Source organism: Oratosquilla oratoria, chromosome 35 (assembly GCF_046742065.1).
Source record: "Oratosquilla oratoria isolate Oo_2021 chromosome 35, ASM4674206v1, whole genome shotgun sequence".
Classification (NCBI taxonomy): domain Eukaryota; kingdom Metazoa; phylum Arthropoda; class Malacostraca; order Stomatopoda; family Squillidae; genus Oratosquilla; species Oratosquilla oratoria.
In genome coordinates this window covers 8,812,631-8,831,766 of record NC_134811.1, presented here as the reverse complement: position 1 = coordinate 8,831,766, position 19,136 = coordinate 8,812,631, and the positions used below count along the sequence as shown (strand labels likewise).

General features: G+C 39.2%; 1 protein-coding gene across 1 annotated transcript in view; it reads left to right on the top strand.

The window, feature by feature from the left end:
* The first annotated feature begins 8,211 nt into the window (after positions 1-8,211).
* The window catches only part of LOC143018667 (uncharacterized), a 52,695-nt gene continuing 41,770 nt past the window's right edge, over positions 8,212-19,136 (top strand). The window contains exons 1-4 of the mRNA XM_076174255.1: positions 8,212-8,396; positions 13,130-13,297; positions 15,905-16,022; positions 18,801-18,898. Of these exons, the coding sequence (XP_076030370.1) occupies positions 8,322-8,396; positions 13,130-13,297; positions 15,905-16,022; positions 18,801-18,898 (459 nt within the window). The 5' untranslated portion in view covers positions 8,212-8,321. The remainder of the gene's footprint in view (positions 8,397-13,129; positions 13,298-15,904; positions 16,023-18,800; positions 18,899-19,136) is intronic.

The following is a 19,136-nucleotide window of genomic DNA, read 5'->3' as shown; positions in this document are numbered from 1 at the left end:
CTACCACACACCAATGGTAAACATTTTTACCCTTTCCAGAGAGAGCTAAGTCCCGAGCTGGATTATCCAAGATTTCTGATAATAAAATCCACCAATGGACCACCCCTTGCATCACAAGATTTAACGTACGTGAAGACGAAATACCACAACACATGTCCCAATCGAACTGAAACCTAGTAGTTGAACTACGACCAAGAAACCAGTACAACAGAATTCAACCTCAGGTTCTTCCAAACCCCATGCAACTTGCAACACGTGTTGGAGTAATAGGTGCCCCACACAAATGGTACAGAATCACGACTCCTTGACAAACTAGCGAGCCGGAAAGTAAACAGTCACCGTCCAACTCACTCCTATGCAGGATATGTACGCTGTGAAATACGCAAATACTAACCTCGTCCCCGTCGTTGTTTTAATTGCCAACGCTGTGGCCATACCAAAGAAGGATGTTGCCGCCGAGAGTGAGTATGCGATCACTGCCCCTCTTTCGAATATGGATCCCCATGCTACAACTGCCTGAAATGTACTAACTGTGGAGATCATACAACTTCCACTGTACTGTATATCGCTATGAATGAAAAGTACTTTGTCTTCGAGACAAAGAACGAATCGGTTTCCGGGATCTCGAACCCGAGTCGGATCTATGATGGCCAGATCTGGAACGCCTTATACTGAAGCACTACAATCTGTAAATCCAGTTCGATTCCCCAACAATACTCTCACTTCAGCGACTCTCCCGTGCATTGCAAAATAATAATAATAATAATAATAATAAACAAAAAATAAAATAATAATAAGTAAATAAACAAAAAATAAATAAATAAATAAATCCACTGAAACCTCACCTCTAATACCAGTTCCCACCACCCAACTTCACAACCGATCTCGGTTCTAACCAACCCACCAGCCCGCCTTGTACATTTCACCACCCATCCCCAACACCCACCAGCTCACCTTACCCACCTCCCCATCAGTCCCGACAACCATCCCAAACCTCATTTTTTCAACTGACCCAATTCTCAATCCACCCCCACAACAAACCCCAACCCCCCACAAACCTACCTCGTTCATTTTCCAATCCAATTCAAACTCCTACTAGCCCGCCTCAACCACCTACCTGTCTATCCCCACAACCAACTCGCTCCCAAAATCCTACGCATCAGCCATACAATCAAAACTGTACCCAATCCAACCCCATCCATAACCCCAACGACCTCTGGAAAGATCAAACTCCACCAGAAACAGTTTATTAGGAAAACACACACACACACACAGCACAGCTTGGCGATGGTGGATCAGACGAAACTTTTCCTCATAGGTCTACGTGGAGCACTGCCATTATTCATAAAAAATCCTGTCACATCGAACTTTTCGACTCCGCGTGGGAACATCCCTGTCCTCCCAACACATTCAACCAGAAGGAGTCCCACAAGGAAGTATTCTCAGTGTCCTGCTTTTCACACTAGCAATCGACGACAAACCAGAACATGCCACCTCTGAAATTACAGATAGATTATATGTTGACGATCTGGCTCTTTTCATCGTAGGAACCCATCCAGCTCGCATAAATCGCCTTCTCAAACGAGACATAACCTCAGTAACCCACTAGGCCGAAGACCACGGTTTTAAAATTTCTACTTCAAAATCAGTCGTCATGCATTTCTGCAGACGACGTAGCTGTAAAGAGACATCTAAAGCCACGTCCACACGGTCGAGCACTGTCCGCCGGGCACGAGGGCTTTGCTCGACAACGGGCAATTTCATCGGGCAAACCAAAGACTATATACGAAAGACTGGAAGGCACGAAAAAGGTGTAAATAGCCTAACTGATTACTCATGAGTTTAGTTACTTCAACCAACGCTGTGCTTTATTCGGAAAGAATTAGCGGGCTTTTTGGATCGTCTGCATGTTTACATTTCAGCCATATGTGACTTGGAACACATGGTTGGTTCAAACGGTCCAAAAGTTCTCATCCTGAATTCATGTACCATCGGTTTCCTAAAGAACCACAAAGGTAAGTGTATATTGTACTGCCAACATTAAGTATTATAGACATATAAGTGTCATTTTATTCATTAAGTAAAATTGTAAATCAACATTCTCTTCTTTTTTGATAGATGTTCAAAGTGGATACAAGTAACCGGTATATCGACATTAAGGAAGAAAACACCTACACAATTAAATAAAAGTCAAAGGATATGTAGCCATAATTTTTCTCAACGGCAATATGCATCATGAACCCGTTTGTGCCCCAATGCATACCCAGATCAAAATTTGCCTGCTGAGTGAGTCAATGCAGTTTTATATATACATTATCATAAGATTACAATAATTAACATTGTTTGGTAAGAAGTAATGATTTTCATTATGCGTTATATTATCTATCAGATCCAGCACACCCAGATGAGCCAGAAATAACCAGTATGGATGCAGGTAAGTGCTTGATCAATGTGTAAATAGTATAGTACAGTTATAAGGTTAATTGAAATGACTTTATTTTATTAGCACATTGCATTTGAAACAAAACATTGGTTGTCTCTATATATTATATATTTCTGTATTACTTTAAAGTTGAACATTATTTAGAATATTCTTTCATTGCCATTAGCTAATTTTTGTATTTGCACAAAACATATTTCAACTTGAAATTACAAACTAAATTCTGAGCATAGATACCTTACATACATTATCTGTTTATAACTACAAAACATCACATATATTATTTTACAGATATTGACCTGCACTTGGATACTGCAAGTACTTTGCATCACCAGCAAATTGAAATGGAAATCTTGCCAAGTTCATTGGATGAGAACTTTGGTTAGTACTGACCATTTATTAGCATTGCATAATTCTATAAGACCTGTAAATCATAAAAAGTAAGCAACATATGTCAAATTGCAACAACAGATATTAGTACCACAATTGAGTCCACAGTTATATAGATGTTTTATAGACCTGCTTCACACTCTTGGCATAAATGTGATAATGTGATAAGAATAGAAATTGTTCTGGTAGATGTTCTTTGGAATTAATAAAATTATGAAATAAAACCTAAGCTTTCATTTGCCCATATTACCACATATAATACCCATGAAGACTAATGATAAAGAAATTCATATGTATATAAATCAAATAAGAGAATTATATATATATATATATTATATATATATATGTGTGTGTGTGCGTATGTATATGTGTGTGTGTGTGTATATTATAATTTTTCTTTATATTTTATGAAAAATTCAGAGGTATGAAAGATATATATACGAGATATTGTCAAATGTCAAGTATGTGAAAGCAAATACTATTTACACAGTAATGGTTACAAATGAAGTAAAAAAAAAAAAAGTATTGAACTAAAATAATAATCATATACAAGGCCGAAAATATCAATCAATATATAATTCTAAAAATATATAAAATACAATAAAATGGCAACAATAGCTATCGCTTCGATTTTTAAATTTTCAACCGCTCAATAGATGGCGTTAAAACCCCAATAATCTAGCGGTATTTGGCATTAATTCTGGCTACATATTTTTGCTAAACACCTTACGAACCCTTCCTGTCTTTCTTTTATAGTCTTTGGGGCAAACCATCAAACTGTCCGCTCCCGGCGCCAATAGAGGGCAGTGGATGGAGGTCTTCCGTCACTGCCAAACGCACGAGGTAAGGTGCAGGCAGATCCACTGACTACCACGTTATTAGTACACCATGTCCACACCGAGTGCTAGTGCATATTGGTCTCGACAAGACACTATAACTTTGATTGATATATATAAATCACATGAATGTCTGTGGAATGTAAGGTGTTTTGATTACAGAAATAGAGACAAACGTGCTGCTGGTGTAATGCTTTGCCTCATATTTGTCTCTTGCCTCTGAATGTAGCTCTCCACTTTCGATATACAAGAATATAAAAACTGTTTATGTCCATCCGCACGTAATTGCGGAACAAAGTTTCATTTTCCTCCTGCAATTCACGTAGGATTGTCACAGAGCTATCCATTCTTTCACGTCTCTGCAACCACTCCCGGCACCAGACACGTCTCTGTGGTCTCTTGTTCTTCTTTTTAATGCAGGCACCAATTATGATAGAATATAGTGCTATCTTCTTTCGAAGTATGGAGCGCACCGTGGTGATCGTACCGTAATGAACCACTCGCTCACAACAACTGCTGGCGTCCAACTGCCCTCCAACCACCACAGACAATTGTGTGGACATCTTACGCGGGCATAGTCTGCAGACTTTGCCCTGCCAGGCACAGCTCGACCGTGTGGACGTGGCTTTAAATTTATTTAGACAACACCCCACTCCAAGTAGTGGAACAAACACGATTTCTAGGACTGATTCTTGATTCCCACTTTACATGGCCCCCACACTTGAAAGACATCAAAGTCTCATGTTTACAAACATGAGATATCCTTTGGACATTATCACACACACAAACTGAGGACAGACTCTGGAAACTCTATTAAACCCTCGTAGAAAGTATAAATTGGATTATGAATGTCAAGCCTATTCTTCAGCCTCTCCCACAGCCCTCCGAATATTGAACTCCCATACGGAACTTGGTCTTCGCATCAGCACAGGAGCTTTCCGAAGTACTCCTATAAAGAGTCTATATGCAGAAAGTGGATACTTTCCCCTAGACATCCACCGCTCAATGGTATCATTGAAATCTATTTTCTACGTCAAGAGTTCCACAAAGACCCCGATATCCCAAACCTTCTTTGGCCCATCTAACCAACAAGGCTATGATCGACACCCACACGACGATCATCCTTTTGGCATAAGAATGGCAGAACTACTATCCATTTTAGAAATAACCAGCACAGTATTTCAACACACAACCCCTACGCTAGCCCCCTGGTTACTCTCCCTCTTTACACCCTTGCTTCGCCTTGGCCACACTACCGAAAAATGAAACGCCTCCAAGCATCATCCGGCAAGAAATCCTTTCCCACTTGTCCTCCCATCCCTCCCAACCCATATCTATCCTGATGGCTCTCGCTCAGTCCAAGGAATGGGATACGTGGCAGTGTCCCCCTCAACCACGAAATCAAGATCCCTCCCACCCTTTGCCTCAATCTTCACTGTAAAACTACTAGCTATCCTCACTGCTCTATTGATACAACTAAATAGTCCATTAATGCCGTATGTACTACCCTTCCGTATACCACCCTTTCCATGTATAGTTATGCTTGGGTCTCTTGAACACAGTTTTTGCTAACATCAACTTCCTTTCTAAATAGATCTCCAGCACCCAAACTTCCCTACCACACTATTCATCCCCTACCCTAGCATCGGGATCATCACCATATTCACATTCCTCCCAAAACTCTCCGAACACTAATTTAAATTTATCCAAAAATCCTCCCTCTCCTCTTCACCTTTCTCATTCCTAGGTCCATATGCACTTGAAAAAAAAAGAAAAAAAATCCCATCTTAGTGTCACCTCCATCCACATTACCCTTGAAGACACTTCTTTCCCACCCACGCACTTTTCTACCTCATCACTTACCAGCAGAACCACTCCTTCCCTCTCCTGTCCCCTCATCACTTTTGACACTAACCCATCACCTGATTATCAAACTGAAAATCACCCCCACCCTTTCAACTTAGATTCACTTAATGCTAACACATCCATCTTCCATCTCACAAATTTACTGCCAATCTCTTCCCTTTTACTATCATCTGTACTACACCAAGCACATATAATAACCTAAATTTTAGGGTTCTGGTTTGAGTTTTCCCAGACCCTCTTATGCCTTGACTTCTCGTAAGATGAGCAGGATCCCTATTACCATCACTCCGTCCCACTTAGTCGCCTTAACGACTCGCATGGAAATCACGGTGGCAGAATTACCCACTTCCCTCTACCACAGTGGATAAGAAGAGGAAGATTCTTAGATGTGATAAAGGATAGTTGCAGGGGAACAGTATAAAGGAGATACAGTCGTAGTACAAAAGTAGCATAATTCCTCTCCGAGTAGAGACTTTACTCTGACACAGACACATGATGTGTGGCTCCAGTCAACAAGGGGTCCCCAAAAGAGTCCCTAGATTATTTACTACATGCAACCATGCAATCACTACTGCATGATAGTCAATACTCCAGTGAGGGGCCTCGCTCAACCAGATTGTAGGGCATTGTCTGTATTTATGCAGGAGGACTAAGACCCGAATCTTTAAGTCATTTGTGCTCCCTGTCTTGCTGTACGGTTGTTAGGCATGGGCACTGAATGCTGACTTGAAGAGGTGATACGTTTGGTCCCAAATACTCGTACCTTCGGAGAATCATAGGGTATCGCTGGAAGGACTATATGAAACCAGAGATTGTACTTAATCTAGGCCTGTTTTTAGCATAATTCGTGAACATCAACTTCAGTTATATGGGCATATGACACGTTCCCCTGGTGGTGATCTCGCTCCACAAGAAACAGCTCTTAAACCCATTCAACTCCGATGACAAGATGTCTTGTCATTTGGTCAAATAAAACAAAAAATCATAAAACACCAAAATGTTTGATCAAACACCAGAAAAATATGACGTCAATCCTCGCTTCGCTGCGAGCGAAGCGAGGATTGACGTCATATTTTTCTGGTGTTTGATCAAACATTTTGGTGTTTTATGATTTTTTGTTTTATTTGACCAAATGACAAGACATCTTGTCATCGGAGTTGAATGGGTTAATGGAGGAGACGAGGGGGACACACACAACTCATGTCTGGGGCAAATTGATCGAACATGAACTAGACGTGCCCGAATTCTTGATCCTAAAACCAAATCTAAATCGACAACAAAAATTGTTGTCATGGGCTGTAATTTACCAGTCGGTGGTGGTGATGATGGTGATGGTGGCGATGCTAATTGTTGTAAATTACATTTCAAGGGGTAGCTTTCCTAGGGGGCAGTTGTCCGAGGGGCAGTTATCCGGGGTGGGGGGCAGTTGTTCTAGACCCGATATTATATAGGGTGCAGGTGAGGGAGCTGTGGATAATGAATAAGGCCGTGAGAATGACGAGGAGTTCAGCGGTGAAGGTTGAAGCGATGGGGTGTTGGGGGGAAAACCCACATCTTGGCGACACTGCTGCTGCATAACACATAACATGGCTCGAGCGGGAGCCATCGCTGTGTAATATTCGATGAATGGGTAGAAATGTGGGAGAGAGAGAGAGATAGCTGTATGGATTCAATTGGTATTTAGTATTTTGTTAAGTTGGCTAAAGTGAGGGAGAGGTGTATTGGATGAAGTAGCCAAAATTGTTGTTGTTGGTAGGAATTCGTCGGCAATTTCCATTGTAGATCGCAGGTCACCCATGCTTTTTGCCAAAAGGATGGTCACTGTGAATAATTGTTGAATTCTTGAAATCTTGGATCACGTGCCGGATTCATGATCGGCCGCTATTAACAATGTAGATAAAAGCTCATAACGCGAATACTGCGTGATCTATGGGTAATGGTTTGATTTCACACACACACCTCAACTCCCAAGGGAGCGGGTGCTAACCTGTAGTGCTGTGACGATTGTCAACCCCGAGTAGGGACCGATCTTAGGACCGTTGAATTAGCAGTCCATGTTAGTAGCATTAAACCAGAAAGCCGGCGTACGAGTGTATTTACTTAGTTGTATTAAACAGGAAGGGAGCTATGCTCGTGGCTACCTGTCCTTGTATCTTTCAGCATCAAGTTTTTTCTTCGTTAAGTGTGTGCAAGCGCGCGCGCGTGTGTGTGCCCGCGTGATTTCCCATTGTTTTGAAACAGGTTTTGGACACGTGATCAACTGCTGTAAATCTTCTGAATAAAAACTTAGAGTTCTTGTGCGTGTGTGTATTTGCGTAATGAAATGAGCAACATTCGTGGGATCCCGTCTCATATTCTCCAATTTGTCATACCTATCCTCAAATTCATGTACAATTCCAAATTGGTTTATATACTTAATTTCCAATCATATTTAGATTTCAATCCATGTATTGTTCCAGCTTGGGTTATATGAAATCAGTTATTCCAAATATGTGCATCTATGTGGAAAATGTATTTATTCACATTCTTGTGTGCGTATACTCTGTACAGGCGGCTAAAACAAACCATTAGTCTAAGAGCATCGAACATTACTTGAAAAAATAAGCGTATTTAGTCTCCTTTCTCAAATAATTTTTCCTTTTTGACTGAAAAATCTGGCAACCTTCATCCAGCCCGGCTGTGAGACAGTGAGAGACTCCGTGGAGTGGCTGTCAAATGTTCACTAGAAGTCCTTGCAACATACAAAGGCACAGTACGTTGCGTTGTCTAACAGTTGATGCTGAGGAATAATGACGGCGAAAATACCTTGTGTAGAACTTTTCACTGGCCAGAAAATGCCAATCATCGGCCTGGGGACATTTCAGGTAATTTGGAGTTGTTTTGACACTTCAGTCATTGAGAAGGTCTGAAATACTCATCTTCGATAAGTGGTAAACAAATTTCAGGTGCTTTTAAGGCCGAGATCATATGGCGTGGTAATCATTAGGTCATATCCTATTCCCTTATGTCTACGTTTATCTAATGTGATTGTTTTTTTTTTTACTCATGAAACATCGTTTATAATATACAGCTCGTAGCTATGTGATGGGCTATCACAGAACTGTGACGGCGTACAAGCTACCTAAGAATGGCGTAAAAATTGGCGGGGAATGATATAGTATTGCCGCTGTGTTCGGGTCCTGTGGCGAATTCTAGCAGAAACTACAAGTACAAGAAATGTATGTAATTGGAAAAATCTGGCCAATACTTGTTATTGTATATCCTGACATTATGACACGTTTTTCGAATGTGTTCCAAATAATTTTATATTTTAAACATTCTAAAATAGTAATTTAGTGGTTTAATCTGATTGAACAACCTAACCTCTCGTAGCGACCAAACTACACCTCCTGTAACGTAATATAATCTCGTCTAACTTAATCAAACCATACCAACTTTAACCGAACAAAACTTAACCTCACCCAATTTGACCAAACGTAACATAATTTAGCCTAAACACACAACTTACGTTCAAGTTACAGGAGTATTTTTTTCATGTGTATATATATACATATATGCGTATGTGTATACATATTTATAAACATGTCGGTTAAAGGTTTCAAAAATGCCAAAATCCACAAACTCGAACGCATCTACCATCTGACATTGACTTTCAGTGGAGTATTTTTCAATTACTCGTAACTATATAACTTGAAAAAAATTATGTTGTCCGATGTAATACGATGTACTGGTAGATATATGTTTTATGAATTGAAAGTCAGGAAATTGTAGCGATGTTCGTTCCATTAGTGATCCGTAGTTTCTAAAAGTAGAAAAAAAATGGTATGACGTCACATGATATTGTGTAGGAAAACCACTTGCTGAGAAACGAATGTATACACTTAGCTACACTATTCCTTATGTTACTTTATTCATATAATGAAAAATATCCACATTTATCGGCTATTTAGACGGGATCAGACCTTATTTAATTTATCAAAATGCCATCCACTGAACACTACTAGTCTACTGCTATGGATTATGTCGTAATGAATCACGTTATGAAGATAGACTGCTTATGAAGCGTTTTCCTAACCACATTTGGACTTCGAAAATGTCAGAGATGGATTTGAGCGTGTGGAAGGGAGGATTTTACCATCGAGAACGTGAAAAAAGATACATATGCAGCAAACAATTCTTACGTGAATTAGGCCTATACCGATAACTATCCACATCCAATCCTGCTCTCCCAAGTCGAGCAGGTTAGTCCACCAAGCACTGAAACTGTACAATATTGTCCAATTCAAAAATGGTTTATTCATTCTCATATAAAGAGCTTCAGAGGCATAAGCCGGATCCACACTGTGCCCCTAGCGGATCTCAATGTAGCAAATTAATATTTAGGGATGGAAAAATAATTCCTGCAACCTTCCCGCTACACATGTACCACAAACATAATATGTTTCTACTCAAGATTAATAGGCATAGTGCAAGAAAGGAATGGATGGGTTGACTGTGCCTTCCTGGACTTACAAAAAGCTTTTGACAAAGTACCACACAAAAAATTATTAAAAAAAACTCAAACATATAGGAGGGATACAAGGGCACCTACTAAAATGGATGGAAGACTTCTTGATTGGTAGAAAGATGAGAGGAGTGCTCAGAGAAAAATATTCAGATTGGAAAGAGGTGATCAGTGGAGCACCACAAGGATCTGTACTAGCTCCAATAATGTTCGCTATTTATGTGAATGACATGGATGATGATGTGAAATGTTACATGAGCTTCTTTGCTGATGACACCAAACTGTTAATGAAAGTAAAAACTGAAGAAGATTGCAAATCACTGCAGGAAGACCTGATTAAAGTATGGAACTGGAGTCAGAAATGGGAGGTGGACTTTAATATTAAGAAGTGTAGCATAAAAGATTTTGGAAAAAGCAAAAACAGAATATCAGGACAATATAAAATTGGAACGAAGGAGGTAAAGAAGGAGAGATCTGAAAAAGATTTGGATGTAATTATCTCAAACGACTTGTCTTATGACAAACAGATAAACAAAATTGTTGGAGAATCCTACAACTTGCTAAGATCAATGAAAGTGGCATTTACATATTTGGGAGAAGAAATGATTAAAAAAATATTGGTCACACTGATAAGGCCTAGACTAGAATATGCGGCAACGTTGTGGTCACCCAGTACCAAAAAAATATAAAGAAAATAGAAAGAATCCAGAGAGCAGCAACAAAAATGGCACCTGCACTCACAAACTTGTCATATAAGGAGAGATTGGCTAAACTAGATTTACCGACTATGGGGCAAAGAAGAGAGAGAGGTGACCTACAGACCATCTACAGAATCATGAAAGGCACAGAAATACTTGATAGAGAGGACTTGTTAAACTGGTACAGGAGGAGCACAAGAGGACATGGAAAGAAAATAAAAAAACAGCTACAGAAGAGATATGAAGAAAAACAGTTTTTCACATAGAGTGGTAGACACTTGGAACAAACTGGACAAGGAAATAGTGTGTGCAAAAACCATTCATGAGTTTAAAAGCAAACTAGACACTGCAAGATACAAAGGCGGGACACCACAAGCATAGTTACCCTTCCCGGAAAATACAACTAGGTAAATACATCAATGAATTCTGATTTGTAATGTCACAGTTCAAAATAAATCTTTCCTCACGTCATCAAGGCTCGCACTTATGTCCCTTGCTCTTGATGTTCCATAAGCAGAGATGCTGCTTCAATAACTATAAAATATTGGATGTGGCTTCTTGTCCAGTCATTGAGGCTAGGAGAAGTGGTCATGATGGAAAGCATAGCTTTCCACCTTGTTTCCATAGTTCTTAGCCCTCAACATTCTAATCAATGCTTCAGTTGAATGTTGGAATAACTGTCAATATGTTGAATGTCTATCTTGGCCCCAGGGACATCATCTTCTAACACAATACTTCACTCTAATGAAGAGAGGAAGATGCTGGACAGTCAGGGCCCAAATTTAATGTCATGAATCTTGTGTTCAAATGAAAAATTCTCATTTGGTTACATAGGAGATTTTCTTTGAGTGCACATGTAGAATTTTGACTATTTCCCTTCTTTTGGGTCTTCCTCTTTTCACCAGGGAGAAATAAAGGCAAGGTACAAAACTAAAATTTTCTATATATCTATCTACAACAGGGAGGGGTGTGAGCAAGAGTGAGTGATCCTAAGCTCATCCCATTTGTATAGGTCATGTGCCAGGCTGGGGACCATTTTGGTTGCTGCACTTTGTATTCTCTCAATCTTGCTTATTTCCTTCACTCTGTGTGGGGACATACTACTGATGCAGTAATGCATATTCCAGTCTTGGATGTATCAGGGTTTTGATGAGTTTTTTCAACATCTCTTTATCCATATAGTGAAATGCCACTTTGATCTGCAGTAGTTCATATATCTTTCACAATCCTGTTGATATGTCTGTCAGGTGACAGGTTGTTTGTATAACACTCCCAAATCTTTCTCTTCTTTTGCTTTTGTAATGGGTTCACTTGCCAAGGAATAGTTTAAGGATGATGCCACTATTACCCATTTCCAGTACTTTGAGTTTTTTAATATTGAACTTTATTTCCCATTCTTGGCTCCATGCAAAAATAGTATCTAGATCTTTTTTGCAATAGTCTACAGTCCTCCTCATTTTCACTCTTCTCATGATTTTTGTATTAGCTGCAAACATGTTGGCATAGCTTGTTGTTCCTTCCATCATATCATTGACATAGACAAGAAACATTATTGGAGCAAGTACTGAACTTTTTGGAACTCTGGTTGTTACTGCTTTCCATCTTGATATCTTATCCTTTACTACTGTCCTCATGTGTTTTTCCTTCAAAAAAATCTTTCATCCATTCTAGTAGTTTGCCTCTCAGTCCTCCATTGTGCTCCAATTTCCACATAAGTTGACTGTGAAATACTTTATATCAAATGCCTTCTATAGGTCGAGGTACACACATTCCACCCACCCTTCTCTCACTTGCAGCACATCAATCTGAAGCCAAACTGACCATCTGTCAGAGTATTTGTATCTTCAAGATATTTGGTCCATCAGTCTTTCACAGTCCTTTCACATAATTTCATTATTGTGCTGATCATACTGGCCTATTTAGTGGTGTCTACTTATTTCCACCTTTGTGAATTGCCACCATGTTTGCCCTTCTCCAATCAAGTGGCACAATGCCTTCTTTCAGTGAACATGTAATAAGACTGTGAATCTTGTTTACTAGTTGTTCCCTATATTCTTTAAGTGTCCAGTTTGAGATCCCACCAGGTCCTGAAGCTTTTGTGTAATGGGTAGGCTGTGTTTGTGGAGGGGAAGAAGTCCTCAGTATATAAATAGAATCAAGGGGGCTAGGGACACCCTCTTTTTGTATTTTTTCCTATATAGAGTCAAGATAGAAATGTGCATTTACTTTTCGTTATCAATATTTGATAAGAAATAACTTATTAAGTGACATGCATTTTACAGTAATAGATGTCACTAAAATGTCAGTCTGTTTATGATTGTATATTTCAAGACCATCTGTTAATGTTATTTTCATTCACTTATGTTATCCAGTCTGATATCATTATTTGTAACAGGCAAAAGATGATGACATTCGTGTGGCCCTCAATACAGCATTGGAGTGTGGATACCGTCACATTGATACTGCATTCGAGTATGCAAATGAAGAGGTAATAGGTGAAGTTTTATCAGAATGGTTTGAAAGTGGCAGATTGAAGAGAGAAGATCTCTTCATTACGACAAAGGTAAGTTAATCCTTTCATTTTAGATTTCAGGGTCATTCCTATAATGTTAATTTGAATAAAAGGAAAAAGTTCTGTAAAGATATTTGATGGAATAATATATGTGGAAAAATAAAGAACATATGTTAAAAAATGTTCTTTTGAAGATAATCAACTGTAAAAAATACTGCTATTCTGAATACATTTACTGCTATTCTGAATAAACTTACTAGATCATTACACATATTCATGCTGTATTTACTGTTCTTTGCAATGACCTAACATTATTTGGAAGTCATGGGAAGGGTTATATGATTCTTGTAGCATGAGTTTTAAGATTATTGTATGGTAAATCCATTTTCTACAGTTAACAGTATTAAAATTGTTGGTGTATGTATCTGTTTTTAGCAGTAAAAGGGTTAATTAATTAGAATGCCTTAATAGTCAAGAAGATTCTCCTAACTGTAGTACCATCACTGTTCATCCATATTGTGGGAGATATCATTCCTGGACAACATGGTATTATAATTTATGGATATTATTCAGAATAATTTCAGATAATACAAAATTTCTTTGTCTAGTGATAATAATAGTAATTGTTGGCTCAAGTTTCTATCTGTCTATCTATACACCAAGAGGTTTCTTCCCTCTTATAAGGGAGGTAGCTGGTCAAAGGATATACCCATCCCCAACCATCCCACTCCAATCCATCACCTATTTGTTTCCCTCTCATCTTAGCTCATTGTGGATAAAGGACTGTTCATGTCCCAAGTTTCTCTGAAAGGAAATTCACACTGGTACAGCAGCAGACAGCAGTCCTCAAGTTCTTCCATAGATCTCTCTGGGATGAAATGTTGTCCTGATTGTTATATTGATTAGGTATTCACATTTACCTTATGTGGTCAATAAAAGAAATTCAGTTATATACATAACAAATCAATCCCATTGTGACCTTATTATTTGATCCTATGTGTAATAGATCAAATAGCCATGCATGAATATCAAAGATAGCAAATACATAACACTTCTTCCCTTACCCTTAAAAAGATATGACCCTGAATACAAAAATATGTGATATCAAAATCTCTTACAAATCTAGGTGAGTATGAAGAACTCCTTTCGTAGATCTTGGCAGAATATCAGCATTACCTTGGGTAGTGATTGGTTCATTGACATGACCATAACTGTTGGCCTTGACCTCCAGTGTAGTCATTCCTAGCTTGCTTGCAATGAAATGTCTGAGAAGTATGGAAGGGGTTACAAGGTTGGATAGAGTGAGAACTGAGAAGTTGAGGAGGAGAGTGGGTGGAAAATGAGATTGGATATAGGGTTGATGAAATAGTATTAGGATGATTTGGACATATGGAAAGAATTAGTGATGAAAAATAAGTAAAAGAGGTATGGAAGAAAGAATTAGTGATGAAAGATAAGTAAAAGAGGTGTGGAAGAAAGAATTAGTGATGAAAGATAAGTAAAAGAGGTGTGGAAGGCAGAGGTGGATGGTGTGAACAGGAGGGGACAACCAAGAATGAGATGGATGGATTGGGTAAAAGGGGCACTGAACAAGAGGGAGATGTCTGTTAAGTAAGGAAAGGAGAAGACAGGAGATAAGAGCGAGTGGAGAATAGCTGTGAATAGATAATACTATGATGCAAGGAAGGGAGTGGGTGGGGGATGGGGGGTTAGGGAGTGGTTATGTGTGAATGATATTTTGATGCAGCCTGAAGGGATTTCTCCCCATCTTCTATTTTTCTGCATGAGGGGATGGAGAGGGGGGGTTACCAATTAAGTGAAGCAGCCTTCCTGTGGATGTGCAGTGTCTTGCTGCATTGCTTCTGACCCAGGGCAGTGGGTGGGATACAGGGATGACCCATCATCCATGAGGAGCTAAGATGAGAGGGAAGAAAGGGTGGTGGAAAGGAGTGGAATGGGTTGTGAGAGAAATGGAAAGGAGTGGGTATATGCCTTTTGACTTTGGCTGCCTCACTGGTAAGGGAGAAAAAGCCCTTGGTATATAGAATTTTATATCTGTATCCTGTTGTAAAATAAAAATTAAACTATATATTTTTTCTTGATATGTGCTTGAATGATGATTAATCCTGCTATTGCAATTACCTAATTGTATCTACTTAAGTGTAATACCAGTATACATACCAAAGGGCCTTTTCTGCCCATATAAGGGAGGTGGGAAGCACAGATCCCTCCCACATTTGCCCCACACCCATCCAAACCCATCTTTGGACCTCATGAATGAAGGGTCATCTCATTCCCACACCATACAGCTTAGGTCAAAGTTAATGCAGTGAGACACGAGTTTCTCTAGTAGGGCCCATTATTTGTAGCTGGTTTACCCCCACCACTTCATTTTATGATGACATTTCTTCACCCATTTGCAGTCTTCCTTCATTCACCCTTATGTTTTAAGTTCTCTTCCTTGTTTGACTTATTGCAAGCCTTTCCTTCCTCTTTCTACTTGTCCAAATCATCTGAGTATTCCTTAATCTACCTTATCTGACAGACACATTTTACTAGAAAGTTTAGAGAGCTGTATTAATTTACTGATAAGCACATGTTGTTTATTATTGTGTGTATGGTTTTGGAGTATATATTAATTTTTTCTCCTTGTTGCAGCTTCCATTTATTAGTAATCGTGAAGAAGATGTATCTCGAATTCTGCAGAAGTCACTTGATTGGCTGCGGATCTCTTATGTTGATTTATATTTGATTCATTTTCCATGTGGTGTAAAAGGTGAGTTGAACAGATGTTTATTTCTGTCATAATTTCATGATGCTGATTTACAAGATTGATCAAATCTCACAACATTCCAACACTTTTTGGATTTTATTTTATTTCATTAAATTTAGACCACTGTCTTGGAACTCTCAAATATTTTGTTTAATTCTTTGGCACTGGACAATGTACCACATATGTCATCAGAAAATATTCCAGGTCTGCATTCCTTCATACAATTTTCTCTTTACATTCATCCCCAAATATGTTTTTCTTATAACTCTTTTCATCCCACTTCTTTTACTCTTTAATTCACCTCCATATCCACTCCTTCATTCACTATCACATTATCCTAAAGGAACTAATGGCAAGCACTTGTGGTGGTACTGGAGATGGACAGCGGCACCACCCATTTTCAGAATCTATCAACTCTCTCACCCCTATCAGGAATTACAGTCTTCAGGGGCTGCCACTTGGTCCCAGGACTGGACTTAGGACATCTCTCTATCAACATCACCTGTATTTCTTATACCTTTACATGGAAAGCTGACAACTGCTACCCATCTACTACTTTCAACCAATGACAGAAATAGTCACACACCAATACAATATAGACAGTTCAAAGTTTCTTCCCAGAGAGATCTGTGGGAGGGCCAGAGGACTGTTGTCAGCCACTGTGAAGATGAGGGTTCTCTTCTCAGTCAAAAAATTATCATTGCTATGACCCTAGATATTTGATTCTTCACTTCCTCAAGCCTCTCACCCTTCACACTCATATTCAGCCTCCCACTAACATCACTCCTTCTACATCTCATTACTTTACTTTTGCCCACATTCACTCATTACTTTGTTCTCTCACATATCCTTCTAAGAACATTCACCAATGGCTTTAATTTGTCCTGCCTAAAATGTATTGTAATATGCAAATAACAACAGATTCACAGTGCAGTCTTCCATTTTCACTGACCAGCTCCAAACCTCAGCCACTCTTGCATTTATCTCTGTCATCCTATCCATATGCATGTTGTTGTTGTTGTTGTCATTCCCTAGACTGTCTGTCCGAGCAGTCCCGTCTCCCCAAGGAAAGCCACAGCCGAAACTGGGTTTTTCCACAAATCCTTTATAGAGTGTATGTTGTGTTGTTTGTGTGCATGATTGAGTATAATGTAGTCTTCCATTATGTGTTGTATGGTATGGGGTGAAGTGTTACATCCTGGGCAGCTGTTCACAATGCGGTCATCCAGCCTCTTCTGGTAGCTTAGAAGTGCCGGGTGGTGGCCGCACCGCAGTCTGGCCAGGTGGACTCTGTCCTTTCGTGGGAGAGAGGATTCAGAAAGGTGGATATCGGGGTCTGACATGTAGCAGTGTGTTGTCTTTTAGTGTGTTAATGGAGCGGTGAGTGATATGATTATGAATATGTTTCCGGAGGCTGGTATTTGGTGGTTGTGGAGGAAGAAAAGAAAGTATGTGTGTGTGATAAAGGTCTTTGGGTGTTGTTTTAATGTTTCTTGATGTGTGTGTGTGTTCTGCTATGTAGTGTAGCGGGTGTGATGTGTTTGTGGTGGCTGCGGCAAGTGTTTGTGTGCCTCTCATGTCGAGGTGGTCCTTGACTTTGAGGACTTTTGTTTCATGGTGTAATTGGTCTGTAGGTGATGTATTTGTGCAGCCTGTAATTGTTTTTATGGCTTTGTTTTGTATGATTTGAAGGGTGTTGTGGTGTGTCTCACTGAGATTAGGAGCCCATGCAGGACTCGCATAATTCATCACTGAGCGTATGCATTGTTTGTATATTGTTATATTAGTTTCTTTGTTTTGTCCAAATGTTGTTCCAGTGATTGACTTAAGTGCGTTAAGTCTAGGTGTGCATTTGTTTTTTATGTTTGTGATGTGTTGTTTGAAAGACATGGATGTATCGTATGTTACACCAAGAATTTTCGGTGTGTTTGTGTGTGGTATTAGAGTGTTGTTGATGTAGAGATGAGGTATGTATTTGTGAATAAACATACTGACATAACATAACCCTGACACAACCTTACATTCACCTCATCACTCTCTCCATTCCTGACCCTCACACATGCCCTACTGTTCCTGTAGAAACTTTTGACCCCTTCAGCAGACTTCCTATTCTGTGTATATGTAATCCACTCTACAAACTTGCTATGTTATCCCTAGCATATATCTTCTCTAGGTCCATTGGAACTCAAAAACCATCCTTACTTTTTGTTAAATATTTCTCATACCTGTTTCTCAGAATTAAGGACATTTTGGTAAGATGGCCATGCTCCCAAAATATTACCCCCTCTGCCCTTTTCCACTGTCTTTCAAGAGGTGGATTTACTAGCATATGACACTCCCTGTCCCTTTCAGCATGCCTCTGAACTATATACAGGGAATACATGGGTATATTTTTACTGACGAGTTAAACACCATATTTTTACTGAATTTATGTATGCATACAAATACCTAAAGGTGTTTCTCCCTTATAAGTGAGTTAGGCAGCCAAGGCATGCACACCACCTTTCACCCATCCCACACCCATCCAACAACTATTTGGTTTCTCTGTTTTTTTTCTTAGCTTCTTGTGGATGAAGGGCTATCCTTTTTCCCTGTCTACTGTCTGGGTCATAAGCAATGCAAAATACATAACCTTCCTAACCAAGTTATTTATAAGGCTTGTTCAGTGTCATTTAAATTTTATCTGATTGGGTTGCTTTGCTCTTTTAAAAAATAAAATTTTTACTCTGTTCATTGAACTTCCATGTATTATGGTTTATAAGAATGCATATATTTATACAGTGAAAAATGAGCTGGACATGTCTTCATCAATAGAAAGAGGAGAATGGTCATTTGATCCGACAGATTTAGAGGCTCTTTGGAGAGGAATGGAAGCTCAGGTAAGTGCTAATGGTTAAAGTGTGCTTGTGCATGGAAAAAGTTATATGGTTCCTGCCAAAGTTATTTTGATGAAATTTTATTTTGTTAACATTGTACAGTCACCAACAAAAGCAGTGTCACCTCATGAGACCGGACTTGGGCAGGTTATATCTTTCTTGACTTGAAAGGTGGTCTTAACTATGTAATTGACAACCGTGGTGATAGGACTCACTATTGAGGTCATTTATAATGCAGAAT